The sequence below is a fragment of the Rhipicephalus microplus genome, chromosome 6, assembly GCF_043290135.1.
Source record: "Rhipicephalus microplus isolate Deutch F79 chromosome 6, USDA_Rmic, whole genome shotgun sequence".
Taxonomy (NCBI): Eukaryota; Metazoa; Arthropoda; class Arachnida; order Ixodida; family Ixodidae; genus Rhipicephalus; species Rhipicephalus microplus.
Window position 1 is genome coordinate 196,707,168 of NC_134705.1, and position 20,928 is coordinate 196,728,095.

Consider the following 20,928-nt stretch of genomic DNA (forward strand, 5'->3'; position numbering starts at 1 on the left):
CAATGCTTTTTCGGGGTGGTTGCCTCACAACATTAGCTAACTCAGGCACAACCAGATCACAGTGCAAGGCTGAATTGAAGCTCGAGTACACTGAACATGTACTGCTGAATATGCCCTTGTGCTGTTACCCCGAATGTTGATGTGGTTGCATGAACAAGAAAACAAAAGAGGGTACTTGTTGAAATCACGTCAATGTTCTCAACCTGTGTGCGTGTGGTGATTCGTCATCAAACTGGCCTGATAGAAAATGTGCGCCATTCAAATGTCATGGCTGCTCACGCTATTGATGTGCTGTCAGCCAGCACGCCTGAGAAAGAACTTGTAGCAGCTGACTGTGTTGATTGTTGCTCTAAACATACAATGGCAAAACATTTTGCAAGCTCATTTTGCAGACGTGGCTGCTAAGCACCTTGAAGCCAATGCCACTTGCGCATCACCTAGTGATGAGCTGGAACCATAGAAGATTGTCGTGCGGGCTTGCTTGTAATCTCCAATCGTGCATTCGCACATTTGGCATAATGATTGAAGGAGCATTCTGCCGAGTACCCAAGCTATGCTCGATACAGCCACCATCATACACACTACAAGCTACACACCAGATTTAGCTTTTTTTTTTTATCATCGCGCAGGTGTTTCGAACTTACTGTTATGGCCCCCAGCTATTGAAAACAAGGTCGCTTGTATATGCATATTTAATTGCGTTGAGCACAAAAACATCCTAATTACTCTAAAAATGAATCTTAAAGTACCACTATCGCACCCATCGATTCAGTTACAGTTCATTTTGTAGAACACAATACATTATTTCTGCTCTTTTACGGCATTACCAGATGCCATAAGAGTCGGCAAGGATTATCTGTACAGCGTATTGCTGGAGGAAGTTGTGCATTGCTTCGCCACAGTTATCATGATTGTGTTCTGAAGGCATGCTAAAAATAACAGCATTACTATTACAATTCTGGAAGCTGTTATTACTCTGTTAGGAATGTCTTATGAAACCTTCCGATTGCTGCTCAGTGCAAGTTAACAGACAGGGCAGTGAGGTCAGGGCAGCGAGGTTGACTTGCTCAATCCGCCTTTTTCATGGCACATGTACCCTTCCTTTAGCATAAAAGTCTCAAAAGGCCTCTTGATCTCGGAGGCTTTCGTTTCGATGATTTCGTTTTGAGCTGCCATTTACTGAAACAGCAGATAGCAGCCTAGTAAAATGAGAAAAGGCGGATTTGGCTAGATTTGACGCACACAAGTACAGTGGCCGACAAACAGGCTCATCCGAGAAGCAAGAGTCGTCTGCGCGGCCACCTTGCTCAGCCACGGAGACTGTTGCACATCGTCGCAGCTTTCGAAGCGTGCAAGCCTTGCGTTCTTTGGCATTTTCTTAGCGCGTTGGCAGTTGGCACGGGACTAGGTTGGCGCTGGCTGTTGTTGCAGTTGTGGCTGCTGCTGCGGCTGTTGCTGCTGTTGTTGAGGTGGAGGCGCCGCCGCCCTGGCTTTGTGCATGCCCTCGATGATGCGGCGGGACAGGAAACGGAACACCAGGAACCAGGCCTGCGCCACCTCGCGGTTGAATCGCTCTTGCAGGGTGCTTTCCAGCCCAAACTTCAGCGCCTGCCACAGCTTCTGCACGTGACACGAAAGCAATAATACGGAGGTGGGTGAATATTCGGCCAATACGAATATTCGCGTCACTATTGCAGTATTCGAATTCGCTTTCGGCACGAATTTGAGTTATTCGAAATTTCGAAGTACTCGAAAATGGACAACATTTCAGGGCACATGAATCCTCTGTAAAGGCAGTTACACTCCAGTTTGGGGTTACTATGCCGTGTAACCACCTGTCCAGAGAAAATCCGTGCTGCCACTATGTCATTCTTCTTGGTAAATATACGTATTACCTTCACCTAAATTAATTACTTTCAAAGCTTAAAGGCGTGTTATACTTGCACATATGCGCTAAGCATAGTAATTTTTCAATGTAACGAATTGTACCAAATATAACAAGCACCATAATGCCATTTCTGGTATTCAATGTTGGTTCCACTACACTTCGAACCAAAAAAAAGTGGCATTCACTCATGTCTAGTTGCGATTATTTAAAAATTATGGTGCAGGTTAGCTGAATTTTGATAAAAATGTTAATTTCTTTAATATTGTATGTGATGTATACCATTCGAACTATTCAACTCGATGTGTTTCAACTGAATCACTGCTCACCCAACCCTACAAGATGACCAGCTTACACGCCAGTTGGTTCATCATGAACGGGAGACGTGAACTGCTCAAGCAAGGAGGAGGTTTTTCCTTGTGCCTCTTCATCCCACCTTCGTGCTTGCGCAGTACACCACCCGTTCGACGCGAACTTGAGACTCCAGTTGTAGAGTTATTGTATAGGTTCCCTTTAGGGAGCCCAAGGGGAGTTCGTACAGTTACTGCAGCCGCAGTCTCTGCACATGACACAAAAGCGGTCGGGGCGCACATGGGAATCTTAATTCTGGTGCAGTTACAATAAAGGCTTCCTTTCGGGAGTCTGAAGGGAGTTTATACAGCCACTGCAGCCACAGGTTCTACGCATGGCACTGAAACTTTCGGGGCGAAGCTGAGTTGCAGGTTAGGGCATATCCCAGTCCCGCACTCTTGCACAAAATTTATCCAGACATGCAGACGTCAAACACATACGCGCTTTGCACAGACTTTGCCAGCCTTGATCGTTTGCTCTGGCGGTGCCCGGCGTTACGGGTCGAAAACGTTACACCGTCCAAGTTGGACGCTGCGCTACGCAGTACGGATTTAAGGACGCAGCTATGGGCAGTCCAACGGGCCCACGATGTGTCGGAGAGGTTAGGCCTAACTGTCCCGACGTGAGAGCGACGCGCTACGTGCTAGTTCACGCCCCGACCGACATGAATAGTCTTTCCATACCTTATCACCTTATCAACGGCGGAAGGACGTGACTGCCTAGTCACCGCGTTAAGATCAGTGACAAGCCTGTGGGTTCGCGCAGGCTATCTGTGCACGTACCAGTTGCCGCATGCTTTCTTATATGTCTTTGCGACACGGATTATCACGCTGACCTGTGTGTTTCCGCTTGATTGGCAGGTATCAACTACGAGACCGGCGACATCATTAGCAAAATACCTGCTGTGATATTTATGGCGTTCTGGTTCTGAGCAGGATACGAAAGTATACAATCTTCACCCAGCGTGTCACCAATCCGCGTGCTGTCGTGCCGTGTAACCTGTTTCTTTATCAAGAGGGGATTCTGAAGTCCCGATATTATTTTGATTGTTGCATTTTTTTTTTGCATATACGTCGCCTAATGGCAGAGGCGTAAGCAGAAATTTTTTTCGAGGGGGGGGGGGGGGTGATGCGATGGCGAAAAAAAGATTTCGGAAGCGGAGGGGCGGGGGGGGGGGGGGGGAGGGCACGAGTTTGGATTTTACACTCTGGCTATGCCACTGCCCAACGGCGCTGCGACTGACACGCACATCGTGCGGAGTCTCGTGATAAAACTCAAAAGAACGGGTAAAAAGGGTGCGTTTTCGTTCCACGTCAGTTAATAATCCTCGTATATTTTGCGTGCTTTTTTTTTGCATGCATTATCACCCCGCACCTAGCACATTTTGGTCACGAACGACGGCATGTGTATTAAGCGTGACATTTAGCATTCTTGATTGAAAAGTTGCGAGTGTCGAGTCTTCAAAAAAAAGTGCCGCCATATCCACGAAGTGAATGATGATGAGTGGGCGAAGCTCCGGAGGTAAACCTGGTAAACCATGAATCCTCTGTACATTTTGCACACTCGATTTTATTACATCGCTCCCCCTAGCGTACGTCGCCGCACTAAATCGAACGATTGCCTTCAACCAATGACACGCGCCATATGTGACATCATTCCTATTTTATAACGTCTCGCATCTTTCATCAACTACAAGTACCGCCATCTAGTTTATAACATCTTGCATCTTTTCATCATCAGCTACAAGTACCGCCATCTAGTGAACACTACAAGAACTAAACGAGAGGTAGCTACATACAGGAGACGGTACCGTCATCTAGTGAACACTACAAGAACTAAACGAGAGGTGTCTACATACAGGGGACGCACAGCCCACGCCTTAAGGAGCCTCGCCCCTAAAAAGAAGACGCGAATAACAAGCCGCATCACGATTGCGCTTGTCTGGCAGAAATACTCCCCAAATACTCTTTTTTTTTCTTAAAAGAGAGATGAGGCGTTGGAGAGGAAAATGGTGTTCAACGAACGCTCATGTGTATTCGTGCGAGAAAATTTTCATAAGCGGGGTTTGAACCACACCCTTTTACCACCCTCCTAGCTATGCGAATGATGGAGCGGCATGCATCAGGAAAGAAAAAAAATAAATCGAAACGGTTTAGCCCTCAAACTCGCTTCAGCTAGCGGGTACCATGCAATCATGAAATTGGTTGTAAAATATCGCAATAAAACACGGGGGCACAACAAGAAGGCAACACGGGTGCTAACTTTCAAATGACGTTTATTTTTTTTTTCGGAAGAGAACCTGTATACACGGAAACAGCTTGTCATGCGCAATGACTTCGTCCAACAACACAAAACTATATAAACATAATCAGCAATTTGGCTATCTCTTTTTTACGGCCCTGACGCCAGGAAAGCTAGTTCCGTGTCAGGAATGAAGATAAGCGGCTTAAGCATTTATCACCTAAATTTGCAATGAAAAAAAAAGCTTCAGCTACCTCTCTAGCGGTTTGATCACTGTTTTGAAATAGTACGGCAGCTTTACCAAAACACATTTGCATTCTGCGCAGTGACGAGACACGTGGTCTGCCTTTTAGTGAAGAACGGTGTTCACGGAGTCGAACATTTACACATCGATCCGACTGTCCGACATATGTGCGACCAGATGGCGTTGGCAAACGGACAGTATGAAAACACGTCACGCGCGCCTCGTGACCTTGAACACTTTTTCTCCTTTCTTTTTCTTTTTTCTTCGAATACGCGGATTATCGGTGCGACAGCGCGCACATGGATGGATGGATGGATATGGCTGTACCTTACCACACGCGTGGACAAGTAGCGGCCTCTTACGGCGACCCCAGTAACGACCGAGCGCGCCATGCTCAAATCAGCCGATGGCTGATACCTAGGCCGTGATGAGTTATTTATCAGCTTGTAGCGTCATTTGTCGAGATAAGAGAAAGCGATCCCTTCCTGCTTCGCTTTCGTGTGTATACGAGAGAAGAGAGGAATGTAATTTCAGCATGCGACAAATCTTAGTAGTTCGTACTGTACAGATTCTAAAAAAAAAATCGTGAGGCAATAAGCTCGTTTAGTGAATCCATTCCATTGTTACTATCGCGGATGTCACGGGCAACATAAAAGTTAGCCGAAGCACTGCTAGCGGCGCCTGTAGACAAGTTAGAAAAGTCCGCGAGGTGGAAAAGTGTGTGACGACGAGCATTAGGAAAGCTTGTTCTGTCGGCTTTTTATGTTTAAAAAGGAACGGTTGAAATTGGCAAAATGACGGCGGTTAACCACAGTTGCACTCACTCCTGTGAAAGTAGAACTTTGAGCCGAATGAACAGTTTTGCGAGGAGGGAAATAAAGTTGTTTCTCTCCCTCTCTCTTGCGAGGAGGGCCATCGACACTGCTATGAATTCGCAGCGTTGCTGGGGGAGGCACTCGTACCTTTTACTGGCTTCTGAGACTGAAAAGTTCTCCTTACAAATATTCCATGTGCATTTGGAAAAAATCATACGCTGCAGGTTTAACTACTACTGAAGGGAAGCTATTCATTTAACAGAAAAAAATGGGACGAGAAAATTCGCTTGTCAGTTCCTTTAACATATGTGCACACACAAACACACACACACACACACCTGTGGGTAAGATCGAGAAGTCCGTACGTAATAATTAGGTAAACCCGGATAATTTATAGCGTTTGCGATTCGATTTTAATACCTCCAAACTATATATAACATTTTTCATTGTGAGTGGTCAAGGAGGTGGGGAGGCGGTGTAGCCATTGTTTTAACGGCACCAATCGTCTGGTATTCTTTTGAACCAAATTGATGGTGACGAAAGTTTGTTCCTAGGAGTAAACTGTGGCGCCATTTTTTTTTATACTGACTGCGTTGCTGTGTATAGGCCTCCTTCGGCCTTCCCTGAATTGGAGAAGCGAGTTGGGCCAGGCGGTGCGCAACAACTGCAGAATAACTAATTAGCGCAGAAAGCAACGGACAAGGTCCTGTCTGTTGTCTTCGCCGTGTCCATTGTTTTTCGCGCTAATTAGTTATGTCTGCAGTATACCCACGCATACATGTACAGCACGGACCAATGTTAAAGGGAACACACTAATGCACACCATCAACATTCCTGGCCCTCTAAGAGTAAGTGGATAGGGGAACAATCTTCATGCACGTCAGTGGTCTGTAAAGGGGAGTCAGAACTCTCAAACACCAGTGGTCTTACACATATTTAAGTTACTATGCTTGCATAAGGTAGCGCAATTTAAACATGCTGTTCACGCAGATGTTCCCATTAGCAGTCTGTACAAACTGTGCGATCCGGTGGCGGCGTTCACGAACGAATGCTCATGCTTCTTGCATGTTCATGTTTCTTGCAGTGGTTGGCGTAACCCGGCCCGTTCGCTTCCTTCTTTGATGGCGACATACACCTTCTTATGGACGTCATGATCATGAACGCGCGCAAGACTTCTCTTCAGGAGGGAAGGGAGGGGGGGAACGAAGGCTTGTCGCAGCGTCCACTTCACTAATATGTCACTGTGGTGTTCCCGACTTTGCGTCTCCCCGCCATGAGAACGCCCGTGGTTATGATCATGTGTGTTCTGAAACAAACTCTTCTAAAACAACCGTTTCTCTCACCCGAGAAGCAGGAAGCGCCCGTGATTGATTGATTGATTTTCTGTTAGCAACAAGATTCTTACATACTCTGTGAATGTGGTTGATGGTGTCTTGTGCCATAAGGCAGAGCGCCTTTCCCTTTCACTTGGTGATACGAAGTCGCACAAAGACAATAAGCGCGAAAACTAAATAATGAATTACACTTAAGTTGATCACGCTATACTAGCATGTTTGTGGGAATTACGTGGTAAGATATCGGGCTGCGTCACGGCCTCCTGGGATGCTTTGAAAACACCTATATACTACTCAATACTGTATTAAAACGTTTAACCCTGCCAAGTGTGTTCGCACTAACAAAAACAACCCGTAAATGACACGAGAAAGAACTCATCTTTACCGTAGACTAAAACGAAGTGAAGAAGCATAAAAACCAGTTAGTGCAACATGTCGGTTGAAGATAGCCTTGCTGCCCAACTATCTGGTGCAACATCTAAGTATTTTACTCATATATGGCCTTTTCTTGATTTCATTTTTTGATTATATGTATACCGTATTATACCTACTGTAATGCCGTATGGCGAAACTACTTAATAAATAAAACAAATAGAATAAGTATCGATCCTCTCCACCTCCCCCTTTGGAAGTGATTGCCCACTGCGACTCGAAATCGAGCCGGCAGCCGCCCCATTTCTGAGCAACTTGCCCACGGAACCTAGCCAATACGGTTCCAAGGCGGTCTCTCAGATGAGCCATAAAGACTGGGTGGCGTGCGCGTTAAACATCGGCAAGCCAATCAATCTTCCTAATGCCCACGGCCGCGACGTATCCCTTCACATTCGCTGTCGTTCGCACCGCGCCACTGATGGTCCACACAACGGCTATAAGCTGCATCGAGCGATGTTTCGCCATTGCGGCAGCCGCCTTTGTGTGTCGCCGCAGTCGGACGTGATGCCTTCTTCATCCTCTCCTCTTTGACCAACGCCGTTACGGGAGACTGCATTCCTCTACGTGCCTCTGGCCGGAACGTGACCGCCCATCTCCGTAATGACAGCTCATTCGCCGTGCGTTGCCTTATCTTTATCCTTATCTCATCACGCGCGCAGCCTTCACAGCTGCATCCCTACATTTCGTTTAATTACTTTTTTTCCATCTACTTTGGTCTGGTTCTCTCCAGGTGTGTTTTTTTGTCTCCATTTGCCCATCGTCCACGATACATTATGTACCATGATGCAGCACGGGAATGCCTAACTACGATGAGCGAGGCGAACGACGAAAATAACAAAAAAAAAAGAAGGTCGTCGCCATCGTAGAGTACCATATTGCTGTGGTGAGACGGAAAGCAATCGCAACGGCTCTGCAGTGCATTAGCTGAACGAACTCCAGTGCATAAGGACGGCTCCTGGACGCACGGGTACGTACAGTCGTGAGCAATATAAAAGGGAGCACTGCAGAAAGTACTCCGAGGAGGCCTTATATTGGGTGAACGCCAGGCGCGAAAGTGTTCGTAATAAGTGTTAGAACGGTGAGGTTGTTAGGACGCCAAGCAAATCGATAAGTCAGTTCTGTACCAGCAGTAATGATTGCTGGGACGTAAACTTGGTGTTCGCTTTCATAATGTTCGCGCGCGTACGTGTCGCATCGTCGAGCAATATGAAACGAGACGCGAGACGCCTGAAATCGTTTTCGAAGGGGCTGCTGTGAACTGAATGCGCGCGTGGCCTTAAAGCTATAGCCATAAACTACGCGTACAGCAATTTCACTGAATGTGGTGCGAGGAAGACAGTGAAAAATAATCCGCATCACCTCTTCCCCCACCTCGCCCGGCAAAACTGCCGGACTTTATTTAAACTCTATTCGTACGTTCGTTCATTCATTCATTCATTCATTCATTCATTAACTCTGCACGTATTACGCGTAATCTTTGATTAAGAAAAGCATTTAGGCGTTGCCACTCACGAAGATAACTTCGTTATCTTTGTTTTATTTTAAAGATAAATTGGAAGAATCAGAACATTTAAACTTCGCCCCCTTGCCTTTCTTTCTTCAAAATGCAGTTGACATAAATCGGTATACATAGAGCTTGATTCGGCCAGCAGATGCAGAAACTAATATTGGTCAAATATAACTCAAAGCAACATGCGGGTAGGACAAATTGTACACAAACTTTCAACTGCATTAGCGCAACTACATTACAATGCCGTGATAACTAGCCCGAACTGAACCTTTTCATCACTATATATACAGCAGCCATAATACTTTGGAAGGAAAACGGGGGTTGGACCATACTTTACGTGTGTTCATGTGTTCGTATGCCTGCGTGTACACAACCTGATTTTTTTTTAAGTTGGCGGTGAGGGGGAGGGGGGGGGGGCTGAACCTCTCCTCATCCTCACATCTGCCAATGACCCCCCGGCTACGCCAGTGGAAGACAGAGCGAACCAGCAGCTGCAAAAACAGTGCAATGATCGCACTGCGGGATACTTCTTGAGATGCTGAACGTGGACGATCGAGCACTTCATCGCGAGGTCTGTTTTCCTGGTCGGTCTTACGCAGCGCCCTTGTAGGTACCTCTCGCCTTACTGCACGCAACTACGAGACGGGGCGATGAAAACTCGATCGAAGCGACTCAGCGCACTGAAACCGCACTGGGCGCGAGGTGCAGAGACGTCGGGATCGCACACTATACCGTTGCGTCAACTGCCTTTCTATGGCGCCGCCATAAGATCTTCGCTGCGACCGTGAATAAATATTTTGACAGCGCCACCTGTTCGGCGTTCGTCAAAGCTTCGTTCGAGTCTTCCACGTCGTTTGATGCGTGCGCTCGAGCCGTATATTTAAAATAGTCACAGCGGGGCGGCTGTCGAGACGAAAGTTTGGAGACAGCGCGAGTATAGATAAGGTTGAACACTGGCAGCCCTGAAAACGCGGTAAAAAGTCGAGCCAGCTGCTAATATTTGCCAACCTTGTAGACCTTAATGAACCTCACACTCGGTAATTACCAAGGATCTTTCATAAGAATTGCTGCGGTGCAAATCATGCCTCAAGAGTGGGATCAAGTCATCGATACTCGATCCTCTCGACATTTTACTTTCGTCTGGAACAGCCATGGCGCCTGGCCAACTGTCCTTCCGGACCCCTTCTGTGGGCAATGAATAACGCTTAATCGCCACAACGAGCTCTTATTTTAGCTGCGGAGCTGCTGGAGACGAGCACTGCTCTGCGATAAACCAAGGCGCTGGTTCCGCTTACAGACTATCTTATGGATGGGTTTCAGTGACTCCACATTAGGCTGTTAATCTTTTGCGTCTTCAACAACTAAACTAACAGTGTTACGGTAGACGCATATGCACGAAAAAGGTTGAATGTGGGTGTTTCATGGCCATATTAATTTACGTCGCGATATGCAAAAACAAGAAAACCTCGGTTTAATAAATAAAGCGGATTTGGGTCTTCTTTTCTCGCCGCGTCGCTTGTTGAAGCTTCCAGTCTCTTGCCACGTTTTTTTTTTTTTTTTGGTGGGGAGGGGGGGGGGCTCACTCGAGTTTTTTCAGCAAATGTGATTATCTATAGCGATCATCACGTTCACTAATAGTACTTTGTCGGTGTGTTTGAGCAGTTGAATGTTGAATTCAAGCATAAATTGAGGAATTCAACAAGCAAGGTTAATCATGCACTGGCAAACGTGCATTCAAAGGAATGAACACGAAGCTAAAGATCATGTAAAAAAAAAATGGTAGATGTGTGCTTTCGTATTTTTTCTCTACAAAATAATTAAAATGATTTTTTCAAATTTCCGTCACATTTGAGGGGCATTTTTTATAATAATGAAAGATATTGGTTCTCCACGCTTTTCTCCCCGTAACATATTGGAGAAGAGTGCGGGGCCTCCAATAATCAACATCCACGACAATTCTACGCAGCGGACGCTCCTTGGCTGCCTCTGCGATGGCTCATGGCGACTATAGAACGAGAATTAATTCAAAACTTCACCAACTGTGCTTCGCCCAAGTGCGCAGCAATCAACAGCGCCGCATCCAGCCGTCACTAACCGCACCGTCGTTCTCACTCAACCCCATGACCCAGCACCTCCACCAAAATGTTACGGGGAAAAAAGCGCCCGAGAAGATATTTACTACGGATTTGCAGGCAGGCGTATTCAAGATGGAGCCTGCAGTCTGCACGAGAGACCAAACATCGTCTTCTTCCCTATATCGAGTTCATCTGTGGCAGCCCGTAACAATATCTTCAAGAATGGGAAAATTAACTAAATTTACACTATACTTTTGGGCTTCTTCGCGAAAGTCACGCAGCCTTTTTTTGTTCAACTTCTTTTTTTTGTGATGACAATTTCGTAGCCCTCTAAAGCATCCGACAACTCTGGTCACTAGTAAACAGTAAGGAGAAGTGATCGGCCTTGAAGCGGCAAGCGTTCTCTTCGTCCTCTTCACTCCTGTAGTACAGGCGCGCCCGTCAGACCCTAGTAGAATGCAACAACCCAGAGAGAACGAGTACAGAGGGAGAGAAGGGACGAGAGAGAAACAGAAAAATTCATGTAGAAAAAAAAACATGGCAGCATATCCACGGAGTGAATGATGGAGAGTAAGGCGAAGCATTCGTCCGTCCATGCGTCCGTCTGTGTGACCGTCCATGCGTCTGTTTGTGCGCCCGTCCCTGCGTTCTTTCGTGCATCCGCCCCTGCGTCCGTTCATGCGTCCATCCATGCATCTGTTTGTGTGTCCGTTCGTTCATCTATTCAACACTCCAAGTCCCACCATCTCGCATCTTTTTATCATATATTCCCCATATAGAAGCACCGCCATCCAGCGGACATTCCAAGGACTAAACGAGAGGTGGCACACGCACACTTTCTTACGGCCTGCGCTTTGGGTCCACTTCCCACCTTTAACCACCTCGAGTTCATGGTATATACTAGTTCACTGTATTCATGGCACTGTGGCCGAACGCTCGCTAAACCTTTCGAAAACCAAGGAGGTTACGCCCAGCGAGTATAACGTAGCAAACTTTCCTTGTCAGATAGGGCTCAATTTACATGCCAATGGCTGCTAATGAGAAATGAGAGACAGGAGAATTCGGCTTTTACTTTCTTACGGCTTGCGCTTCGTATCTACTTCTCATTTTTAACCACCTTGAGTTCATTCATAGTATATACAAGTTCATTGTATTCATGGCACTGCGGCTCAACGCTCGCTAAACCTTTCTAAAGCTAAGGAGGTTACACCCAGCGAGTATAATGTAGCATCCCTTTCTTGTCCGATAGTGCTCAATGTACATGCCAATGGCTGCTAATGGGGATCGCAGCGTGCGCGTTGACTAAAAGCCGAATGCTCATGTCTCTCATTCCCCATTAGCACCCATTGGCATGTACATTGAGCACGATTTTTATTCTTAAACAACGCACAGAAGAAATCTCTCACTGGCACCACCTTGAAGGTCAAGTGTTATACCTATTTCGGGTATGTGCCACTGGTGGTTACATACGAGGGACGCCCAAGCCACGCCATAAGGAGCTTCGCTCCTGAAAAAAAGTTTGTTGGAGAGAAGAGATTTGAACCCGTGCACCCACGATACGAAGGCGAGCGTCTTAATCACTCGGCTATACAGGCACGCGAGAGCGTAGCATAGCCTCATTTCACATAGTACAGTACAGTACAATATATTGCAGTATAGTATAAAATACGGTAGGAAGTGAAAGATGAAAGCTTGCGATGAAAAATCCGTAAACAGGAATTTGTCGGGCGACACAACCCCGGTTTACAGATGTTTCATAGTATAGTATAGTATAGTATAGTGTGTGCAGTACAGTGCAGTACAGTGTAGTATAGCAAGGGTGTGAAGGCGAAATAAGCGTGAGAAAAGCTGTGAGTGAGCGGAAGAGGAATAGGCCAAAGGGATAGAGTAATGCATAGCATGAAAAGAATCAAAGAGCGAAACATATCGAGAAATAAAGGTAGAAAGAGAAGAAAAAGAGAAAGAAAGAAATAGAAAGAGAGATGAAATGAGCTCAAAGATCAGACAGAATTAAGACGAAGATTTAAAAAAAAGGAGGTAGAAACAAATTAAACACAAAAGAGAAACGAAGAAGGACGCCCACTAGTGGCCGCTTGGCACCACTAAAGCGAAGCTGTTCAAGTTTGGAATTGACCTAGCGTCACATTGACAGATCAGATCTCTAAGCGGGCACTATACTCGAGAAGAGCAAAGCTTCCAAGATGAAGCGTGGGCAAGCGAGGACTTCAATTTTGCCGGTAGGATATTGCGAGAGCCTTTACACCAGCATTTTCTTTTTAAATGCCTTAGCAACAAGAATCTGCAGTACAAGCTCGACCCGCATTTCAGTGTGTTGAGCTGTCCATCGTCCTTCCAAAAGAGTCACGCCAGATGGAGTATGAGGTCATCTTGAGTGTCTCTGTCCTACTCATATGAAGGAAGAAATTTCGAGGGATCGCTTATTTTGCCTGATGACAGCCTTAATGGAAAATGTCAGACGATGAAGCCAAAGAATGTGTAGAGGATTAATTGTACTGTTTCAAGCATATTACAATCGTTGTGATACAGATGTGAAGAAAGTAAAGTGTACGAAAAGACAATTTGCCGCCGGCAGAGACCGTATACTTCCAACCTTCGAATAGTGCGCTGAATGCTCTTATCCATACAGCTACGGCGGTGGTCATTCCCCCTCCTCCACTAAACGGGTATTTATGAACATGCAAACCTAGGAGTGTTAGCCAGCGCCGCTCGTAACTATGACGGCGACTACGGAACACCATTTTGCTGATGACCCAGATGGCATCACGTAGCACGTGAACATTCACCGAGCGGACAGTTAATTGGCCAATAAGCCCTCGCACACTACCTGAAGGCATATGAAAAATTACATCTCCCACTAAAGGTAACCATGCCAAGCAGCGCATGGGTCGACTTAAAGTTTCAAACATCACGGGTACATTGTCCGATGTTATCGCGTCCTTGCAAGTGGAGCACACCCTGAATTCACTCTCGCTTCTGTTGCTGTTACTCGTACCGAACTCTTGTTGAAGCACAGCGCGCGGGTTCATCGCCACGCCAAGCCACGCGGGAACACGTGGGTTCTATCGCGCGTCTGCAGAATCTCGTTCCCCAACGCCAACACGTGATTTCTGAGAGAATGTAAGGGGAGAGGTTACAGCCTCTTATATAGCCACATAATCACGCAGACCCAAACGCGCTAGCGCTTTCTGACTAAGATACAACGCTTTGGTTCATCGCGCGTCCGCAGAATCTCGTTCCCCGACGCCATCACATGATTGCTGCCACGGCGTTTTACACAGCCCCTTAAACAGGGCGGAACGCGCTAGCGCGCGCCAGCGTGTTCTGACTAGGACACAACGCGTTACTTCATCGCGAGTCAACAGAACCTCGTTCCCCAACGCCATCACGTGATTCCTGAGAGAATTTAAGGGGGAGAAGCTAAAGCTTTTTACACAGGCACTTACGCAGAGCCGAACGCGCTAGCGCGTGCCAGCGCCTTCTAACTATAGGATACAAGGCGTTGGTTCATCACGCGTCTACAGAATCTCGTTCCCTGACGTTATCACATGATTGCTGCGAGAGTGTAAGGAGGGGAAGTTACACCCAGCCCCTTACACAGGCCGAAAAGCGCTAGCGCGTGAGCGCGTTCTGGCAGCGCGTGGGCCAGCAGTTGTGCATGCGTGGTAAGGGGTGGTTACGCCGACCAAATTGAACTCTGCTACAAGCTGTTTCGCATCTAAAAATTAAATCCCTTTTAATTCGGATAATTCTGACGTGTGCCCTGACCGCGCGCGGTCAGCATACGGTATATTGTTTAATGGCATTTAACTGTCGTACACTGTTCGAAGCTGTCTCATGACATCAAGCCCCCAATTTTCCTCCGATTGTTCGGGTGTTCAAAGACTGGCCGCAGCATTGACAAAAATATATTTCAGGAGCTCAATACAATTTTCAGGACTCTGCAGCGGCGCATTCCGGGCACATGTCTGCGTGAGAGGAGTCTACCGGGAACGTACGGTTTGAGGTGGCACAATTTCACGCACGCGATGACACCATTGATACATAATTATGTGAGTGTTATCTCAAAACAGGCATTGCCGGTAGACATCGCCAATGTTGCCCAGAACGCGTTACAATGGAGCGTTCTAGACGGGTATGTGGAGCTCTGCAGTGTCTACGCGTAAGTTTTTCTGTACCTATAGATCTATGCCCACGTCTTAGGGCCACGGTGCGGAGCACAAGTACTCACGTCGAACATGCACGCGATGCCACCATTGATACACAATTACGTGCGGGTTATCTCAAAACAGGCGTTGCCGGTAGACAGCGCCAATGTTGTCCAGAACGCGTTACTATAGAGCGTTCTAGACGGGTATGTGGAGCTCTGTATACGCGTAGGTTTTTCTGTACCTATAGAGCTATGCCCACGTCGTAGGGCCACGGTGCGGAGCACAAGTACTCACGTCGAACATGTCTTCCTGGACGTTGAAGCGGGCGTGCTTTCTGCCCAGCTCGTAGAGGATGTCCGCGAGTACGCGGCTGTCGTCGAGGTTCTCGACGGCCGCCTCCAGTCCCTGCATGACGAGCAGCGCGTGCCGCTGCAGCCCTTCCATGTCCCACTCGTAGCTGCCGTCCTCGCGTAGGGTCATGAACTTGCGGAACAGCCGGCACAGCTCCGGGTAGCGGGTCAGCAGTCTGCAGACGTCGATTGCCGACTTATGTGAAAGTTCGTACGTTTACATCGAATCGACGACACAGAAATCGGCATGTCCCGCGTACCTGGAAGTCGACGTTATGCGAAGCATGCGGAAGGAAGGTGACCGTGTTGCAATTCTTTTATTGAGCAACGCGTCATGAAATAACGCGTAAATATATGTACAAATGTTGCACACACAGATATGTTGAAGAGTTGCAGATGTTCATAAAACCAGCTGTTTGCACGTGCACAACGTTGACAACTGGGACATGCGTATTAGCAACACCAGAAGCTTATATGAAGCGCTGATGCTGGCCCTGGACACGAGGATGCTGGCCCTGGACACTGATACGTAAATGAACTTCAGCGCATGACAACAAACCACAGTTAACCTTAACCCGACGTGAGGGCTGTACCAAAAGAGTAGATACGTAATGTTTATAAAATTGGGTAGGCATCACTGCAACCACTACTGACGTTTCACGAAGAATAGCATCTATTTGAAAACTAGTTCCAAGACCTAGCATAGTTCTGTGGTAAAATGCTTCATTGCCATGCAGAATGCTTGGGTTCGATTCCAGCTGGGACCCTGACATTTATTCTTTGCATTCGTCAGGTCGACGCTACCAATGTCGGGTATTTCTTATAATGCTCGCGCGTTAAAATTGCCCATGTGTGTTCTCGTTGTTCCTCCATGGGTAGATAATAAGTTCAATCACCTGTGGTACATCCTCGCATACCAGCGGCACATACCCGCCCGTGGGTATGTGTCACTGTCTGGCGGGAAGTGTTTGATGACGTGCGCGACGGGATTGTGACATTATTCATGTATTGACGAGCGCGTCATATTCGTTAAACCATCTTACCCTCCCATGCTCATTTTGGTTCACGCCAAGTTAAGGGGGTGCACACGAGAGAACCCAAACGTAAGCAGCGAGATTAGATAGATAGATAGATAGATAGATAGATAGATAGATAGATAGATAGATAGATAGATAGATAGATAGATAGATAGATAGATAGATAGATACGCTTAAAGTCACCGAAGTTCGCTAAGAAATGCTTCGCATTTAAAATCAAAACATCTTCAAAGCTGATGCCCTTGCCCAGCCAGTGCATTTTGGGGGGCTAACGCGTACCTAACGTCTCAGAGGAGATTATAGCATAGATTATAGATTAACCCTGCGGTGTAAAGAGTTGTCAACGCACGGTGCTCCCCTAGGCAGCTATTTTCACATGAAAACTGTTCTGGGTCCCGCCTCACCCGGCTCCCTGAAACCGGAACTGCGAGTGGGCACTCTAAAACCGTCTTCAAATAATTTTCGCGCACTGGGGCAAACGACCTTCCCAGCCGCGATAAGTGGGTCGTTATAGCCTTCCAGCAGAAAAAAAAACAAGACCCCCCAAAAATTTTTTTGCATTGCTCTTCTGAGTGGGAACTGCGCAATTTTAATTACAAACACGCATCGTATTTACATTAGCAGTTAAAAAAAGGTGCTTACGTTTGCAACGCAAACAACGACCCTCTGGCCCAGATTAATGGCAGGCACGTCGCAGTTCTGGGGAAGAGAGTGTACTTATTCTTGGGTCATAAAAGACCATAATGGGGAACTTAAGGAAATTAAGGAAGGACTGTAAAGCGTGTAGACACCGGACGGAACAGAAGACAGCTGCAAATGCAGATCTATCAACTGAAAGGACACTCTGTGTGAAAAAGAAACTAAACGGAAAACATTTTTGCATGCTCAGGAGGGGATAGCGTAAGCTTGCTAGTCGTGTAGAAACACGTGCAGGTTTATGCGATATATATATATATATATATATATATATATATATATATATATATATATATATATATATATATATATATATATATATATTCCTAGTGGTCATGTCTTCTTAACTAGTGGTCATGCATGTCTTTTCAGATATCTTAAATTATCTGAAGGATGAGACAGCAACAGGTTGTGCTTGAGAAGCAATGACGGAGTTCAATTTCGCAATCACAAGATGTGCCTTTTTAAGAAAAAAAGGACTAAATTAGGTTAATTGATAACTTTATTAACGATTCAGATTTTATGAGTTCAGATTTGGGTGCACGTTAAAGAACCCCAGGTGGTCGAAATTCCCGGAGCCCATCACTACGGCGTCTCTCATAATAATGTGGTGGTTTTGGGACGTTAAACCCAACATATCATCACATTTTATGAGTACAATAAGATTACCCATATTCTGTTGACCGTTGTGCCTACCCACATCCACAAGTATACGTACATATGCATACAGCTTGAGTGCGCATTACTGCACAAGTCCTAGTACCGTTATTGCTTAATAGAACTTGACCGGAAAAATAGCTTTGTCGCAAATATCCTGTATCTTTGGGACAAAATAATACATCATTACGCTTGGAACAAGAGAACCATGCCCATCGAAAGTGCCCGGCTACAGCGGCGGCATCAGACGCTGACTATAGACACTGATTCGATGTGAGCTGCATGCCGATCCGACGAAGCACTTTCAAGACTGGTGGGCAGCTAGTGCTTGAACACTAGAACAGTTGGAATGAAATGGCAAGTTTGTAGAATCCTTGCTGTATTTCTCGCACGTAAACCAGTGGCATTATACGACTCCATCAATATGTGAGCACCGCAGCAGGGATCGAATCCGTGACCTTGGGGTCAGCTCCACCGCGGTGAGCAGGAGTCTAATTATCCTAATTATCTAACACCTATTGTTCATATGAGCCGTGGGAAGTCGTCCCTAATGCATCAAACAGACTGTGTTCTCTAAAAGTTTGACAATCCGCACATATAACGCAAAAGTAGGTCCACAGGTCCAGGTGGGCGTGTGCCGGGGATAATGTACATAAATATGCTTACTGGACATATGAGATCAGCCGCATAAATGTTTTATAAATGAAGACCGATAACCTCTAGCTCTGAAGATATTTCTTTGGTGGTAGATTAAGGAACGAAAAATAAAAATGAAATTGGCGAGCAGTTCATCTCGAACCGGTGGAGTACTTCCTTTCGTATGCGCATATGTTCCGCGCACGAGATGAAAAAAAAAAAAAAGAAAGCGGAATATTGATGCGAGTGCACTCAACCTCAATTTGCCAGAAATACGAGCACGCAATTGGTAAGTGTATCGACCGGAACGATAATCTTCGTCTACAATCGGTCCTGGGCGTCGAGCTTCGTTTTTTACTTAAACAAAAACAAACAAGACGTGAAACAAAAAAAATGAAACGTATACGCACAGCACGCATATTTCACGATGACGCGACGTCTACGATCGTTACGCCCAACACACGCGTCGCCTTGATGTCTGGATTAAAATTTTTATCGCGTCTCTCCCTTAGCAATATATACTATAAGCGCTGAGCGTGAGTATCCAGCACATAGCGTTTAATGTTCAGCTTCTTTAGGTACGCGCACACACTATTCAATTAAACGCGCGCGACGGACCAAACTGCGCTGGGTGCTTGACAGAGGCGAAATTGGGATTCGTTGCAAGCGAAGACACCCTAAAGCGAACGCTTCCTGCTTAAGCGGCAGAATTGCTTCACGGCCGGCGACTCTACAACGTACCGTGCGCTGGCAGTGTGTACCGTATGCGGCGCACAGGCAAAAAAAAAAGGGGGGGGGGGAGACGATGTGTGTGTGGTGTACGTACCGCTTGAAGACGATCACCCCGGTGCCGGCGAGGTCCTGCGAAAGCACTGCCCAGGTGGATCGCACCAGCTGCGCCTGTCGCGGCGTCAGCGCCGTGCTCAGCTCAGCGTCGGCTTCCCCGCGCAACACCGACTGCCGGCTCACGCCGTAGCCCATGATGGCGGCGGCGCCAGCGCTCCTAGACCACCCGCAGGCGCGCTCGCGTTCTCCGTCCCCTCCACCCCGTCTCGGTCGGCTTCTCCTCGCGTCGCGACGGTTGCTCGATTTGAGGCGTCGTCGTCGGCGGTGTCGAATGTGTCGCTAGCGCTGCTCACCGCCGGCCGCGCCGCCCAACGACGGAACCGCGCGCGCCGCCGACCGCGGTTTCGGCCGCGCGAGTGCGCGCCCGTAGCCGCCGCCACCTCGGCGCCGGGCAGAGATCGACAGTGCGACGGCCTTGCTTCGGGCGAGGGAGGCAGGTGGGGAGGCGGACGATCCGGCGAGCTGGACTGTCTGCGCTAGAGCGTGCGACAATTCCGTAACAACGTAAATACACCGTCAGATATTACAACTTTGAAAGGCGTCTAAAAAATGTCTTCAGGGTCATTTACAAAATGTGTTCACCATAAAATACGAGAACTAAAGACGTCTACAAAATTTATTTGGGACGTCTACAGCACGGAAAGTGAAAAACCTCTGCGAAATGTCTTTTCATCATGCGACGCGCGAACTGAAAAAAAAAACGTCTACAAAATGTCTTCTGTAGTGAAATATGGGAACTGAAAGACGCCTAAAAAAATTGCCCGCAGCTTCCCTCGGGGGAACACTGAGGAGGATGCGGAGCATATAATTGGTTAACGGGGTGTTAAAGTGCGACTTACTTGGGTCGATGGCTAAATTGGTTAACGTGGTTGTGAAATGGGGTGTTAAATTGCGACTTACTTGGGTCGATGGCTAAATTGGTTAACGTGGTTTGTAGGAGGGGGTGTTAAATGAGTGAACACGTACACACGTATGCGAAAGGGCGGCGCTGGTCGAAGGGACGTCGATCATTGTGTTTGTGGATTCGTTGGAATTCATTTCACCGCGACCTTGGACGTCGACGCGCCGTACAAACCAACCGACGAGCGGCAACTGAGCGAGCGAGCGCCGACCTTGAGTGTATATACAGCGCGACGGCGCATGCACTGTCAGCTGTTGAATGTTCTCGAAGGAGAAGCGCGCGCGCGGCACAGATGGCGACGGCACGACGGCGCATGCGCTGTCAGCTGTCGAATGTTCTCGGAGAAGCGCGCGCGGCACAGATGGTGGGCGACGGCGCGACGGCGCATGCGCGCGCGTCAGCTGTCGAATGTTCGAGAAGCGGTGCGGACGGCGCGGACGGCGCACTACAAGGCGCGAGTATAAGATGCTTCCGCATCTAAAAACAACTTGAGGGCGTCTGTAGAATGCCTTTACCTATTTAGACATACTAAACAAAGAACACCTGGAAAATTTCATATTGAAGAACTCGAGAACCAAAATGACTACAAAGTGTCCTTACAGAAAGTTACTGAAGACACGGGTTGTAAAGAATGTCCACAAGATGTTTTTTTTTCCGAAAACGCATGAAGTATATGAAAGCTTACAAAATGTATTTGCGGCTAACATGAGAATAAGATACAAGAAAAAAATGAAAGAACGTCTTATACA

At 47.1% G+C, this 20,928-nt stretch overlaps 1 protein-coding gene across 1 annotated transcript; it reads right to left on the bottom strand.

The window, feature by feature from the left end:
- Positions 1-950: 950 nt before the first annotated feature.
- On the bottom strand, positions 951-19,525 carry LOC119166849 (neuroglobin). The gene is made up of 3 exons (XM_037418223.2): positions 19,259-19,525; positions 15,351-15,582; positions 951-1,620 (listed from the first exon to the last, which is right to left on the bottom strand). The coding sequence occupies exons 1-3, from the start codon at positions 19,411-19,413 to the stop codon at positions 1,405-1,407; spliced, it is 603 nt and encodes a 200-aa protein (XP_037274120.2). The 5' UTR covers positions 19,414-19,525; the 3' UTR covers positions 951-1,404.
- Between the last annotated feature and the right edge of the window lie 1,403 nt (positions 19,526-20,928).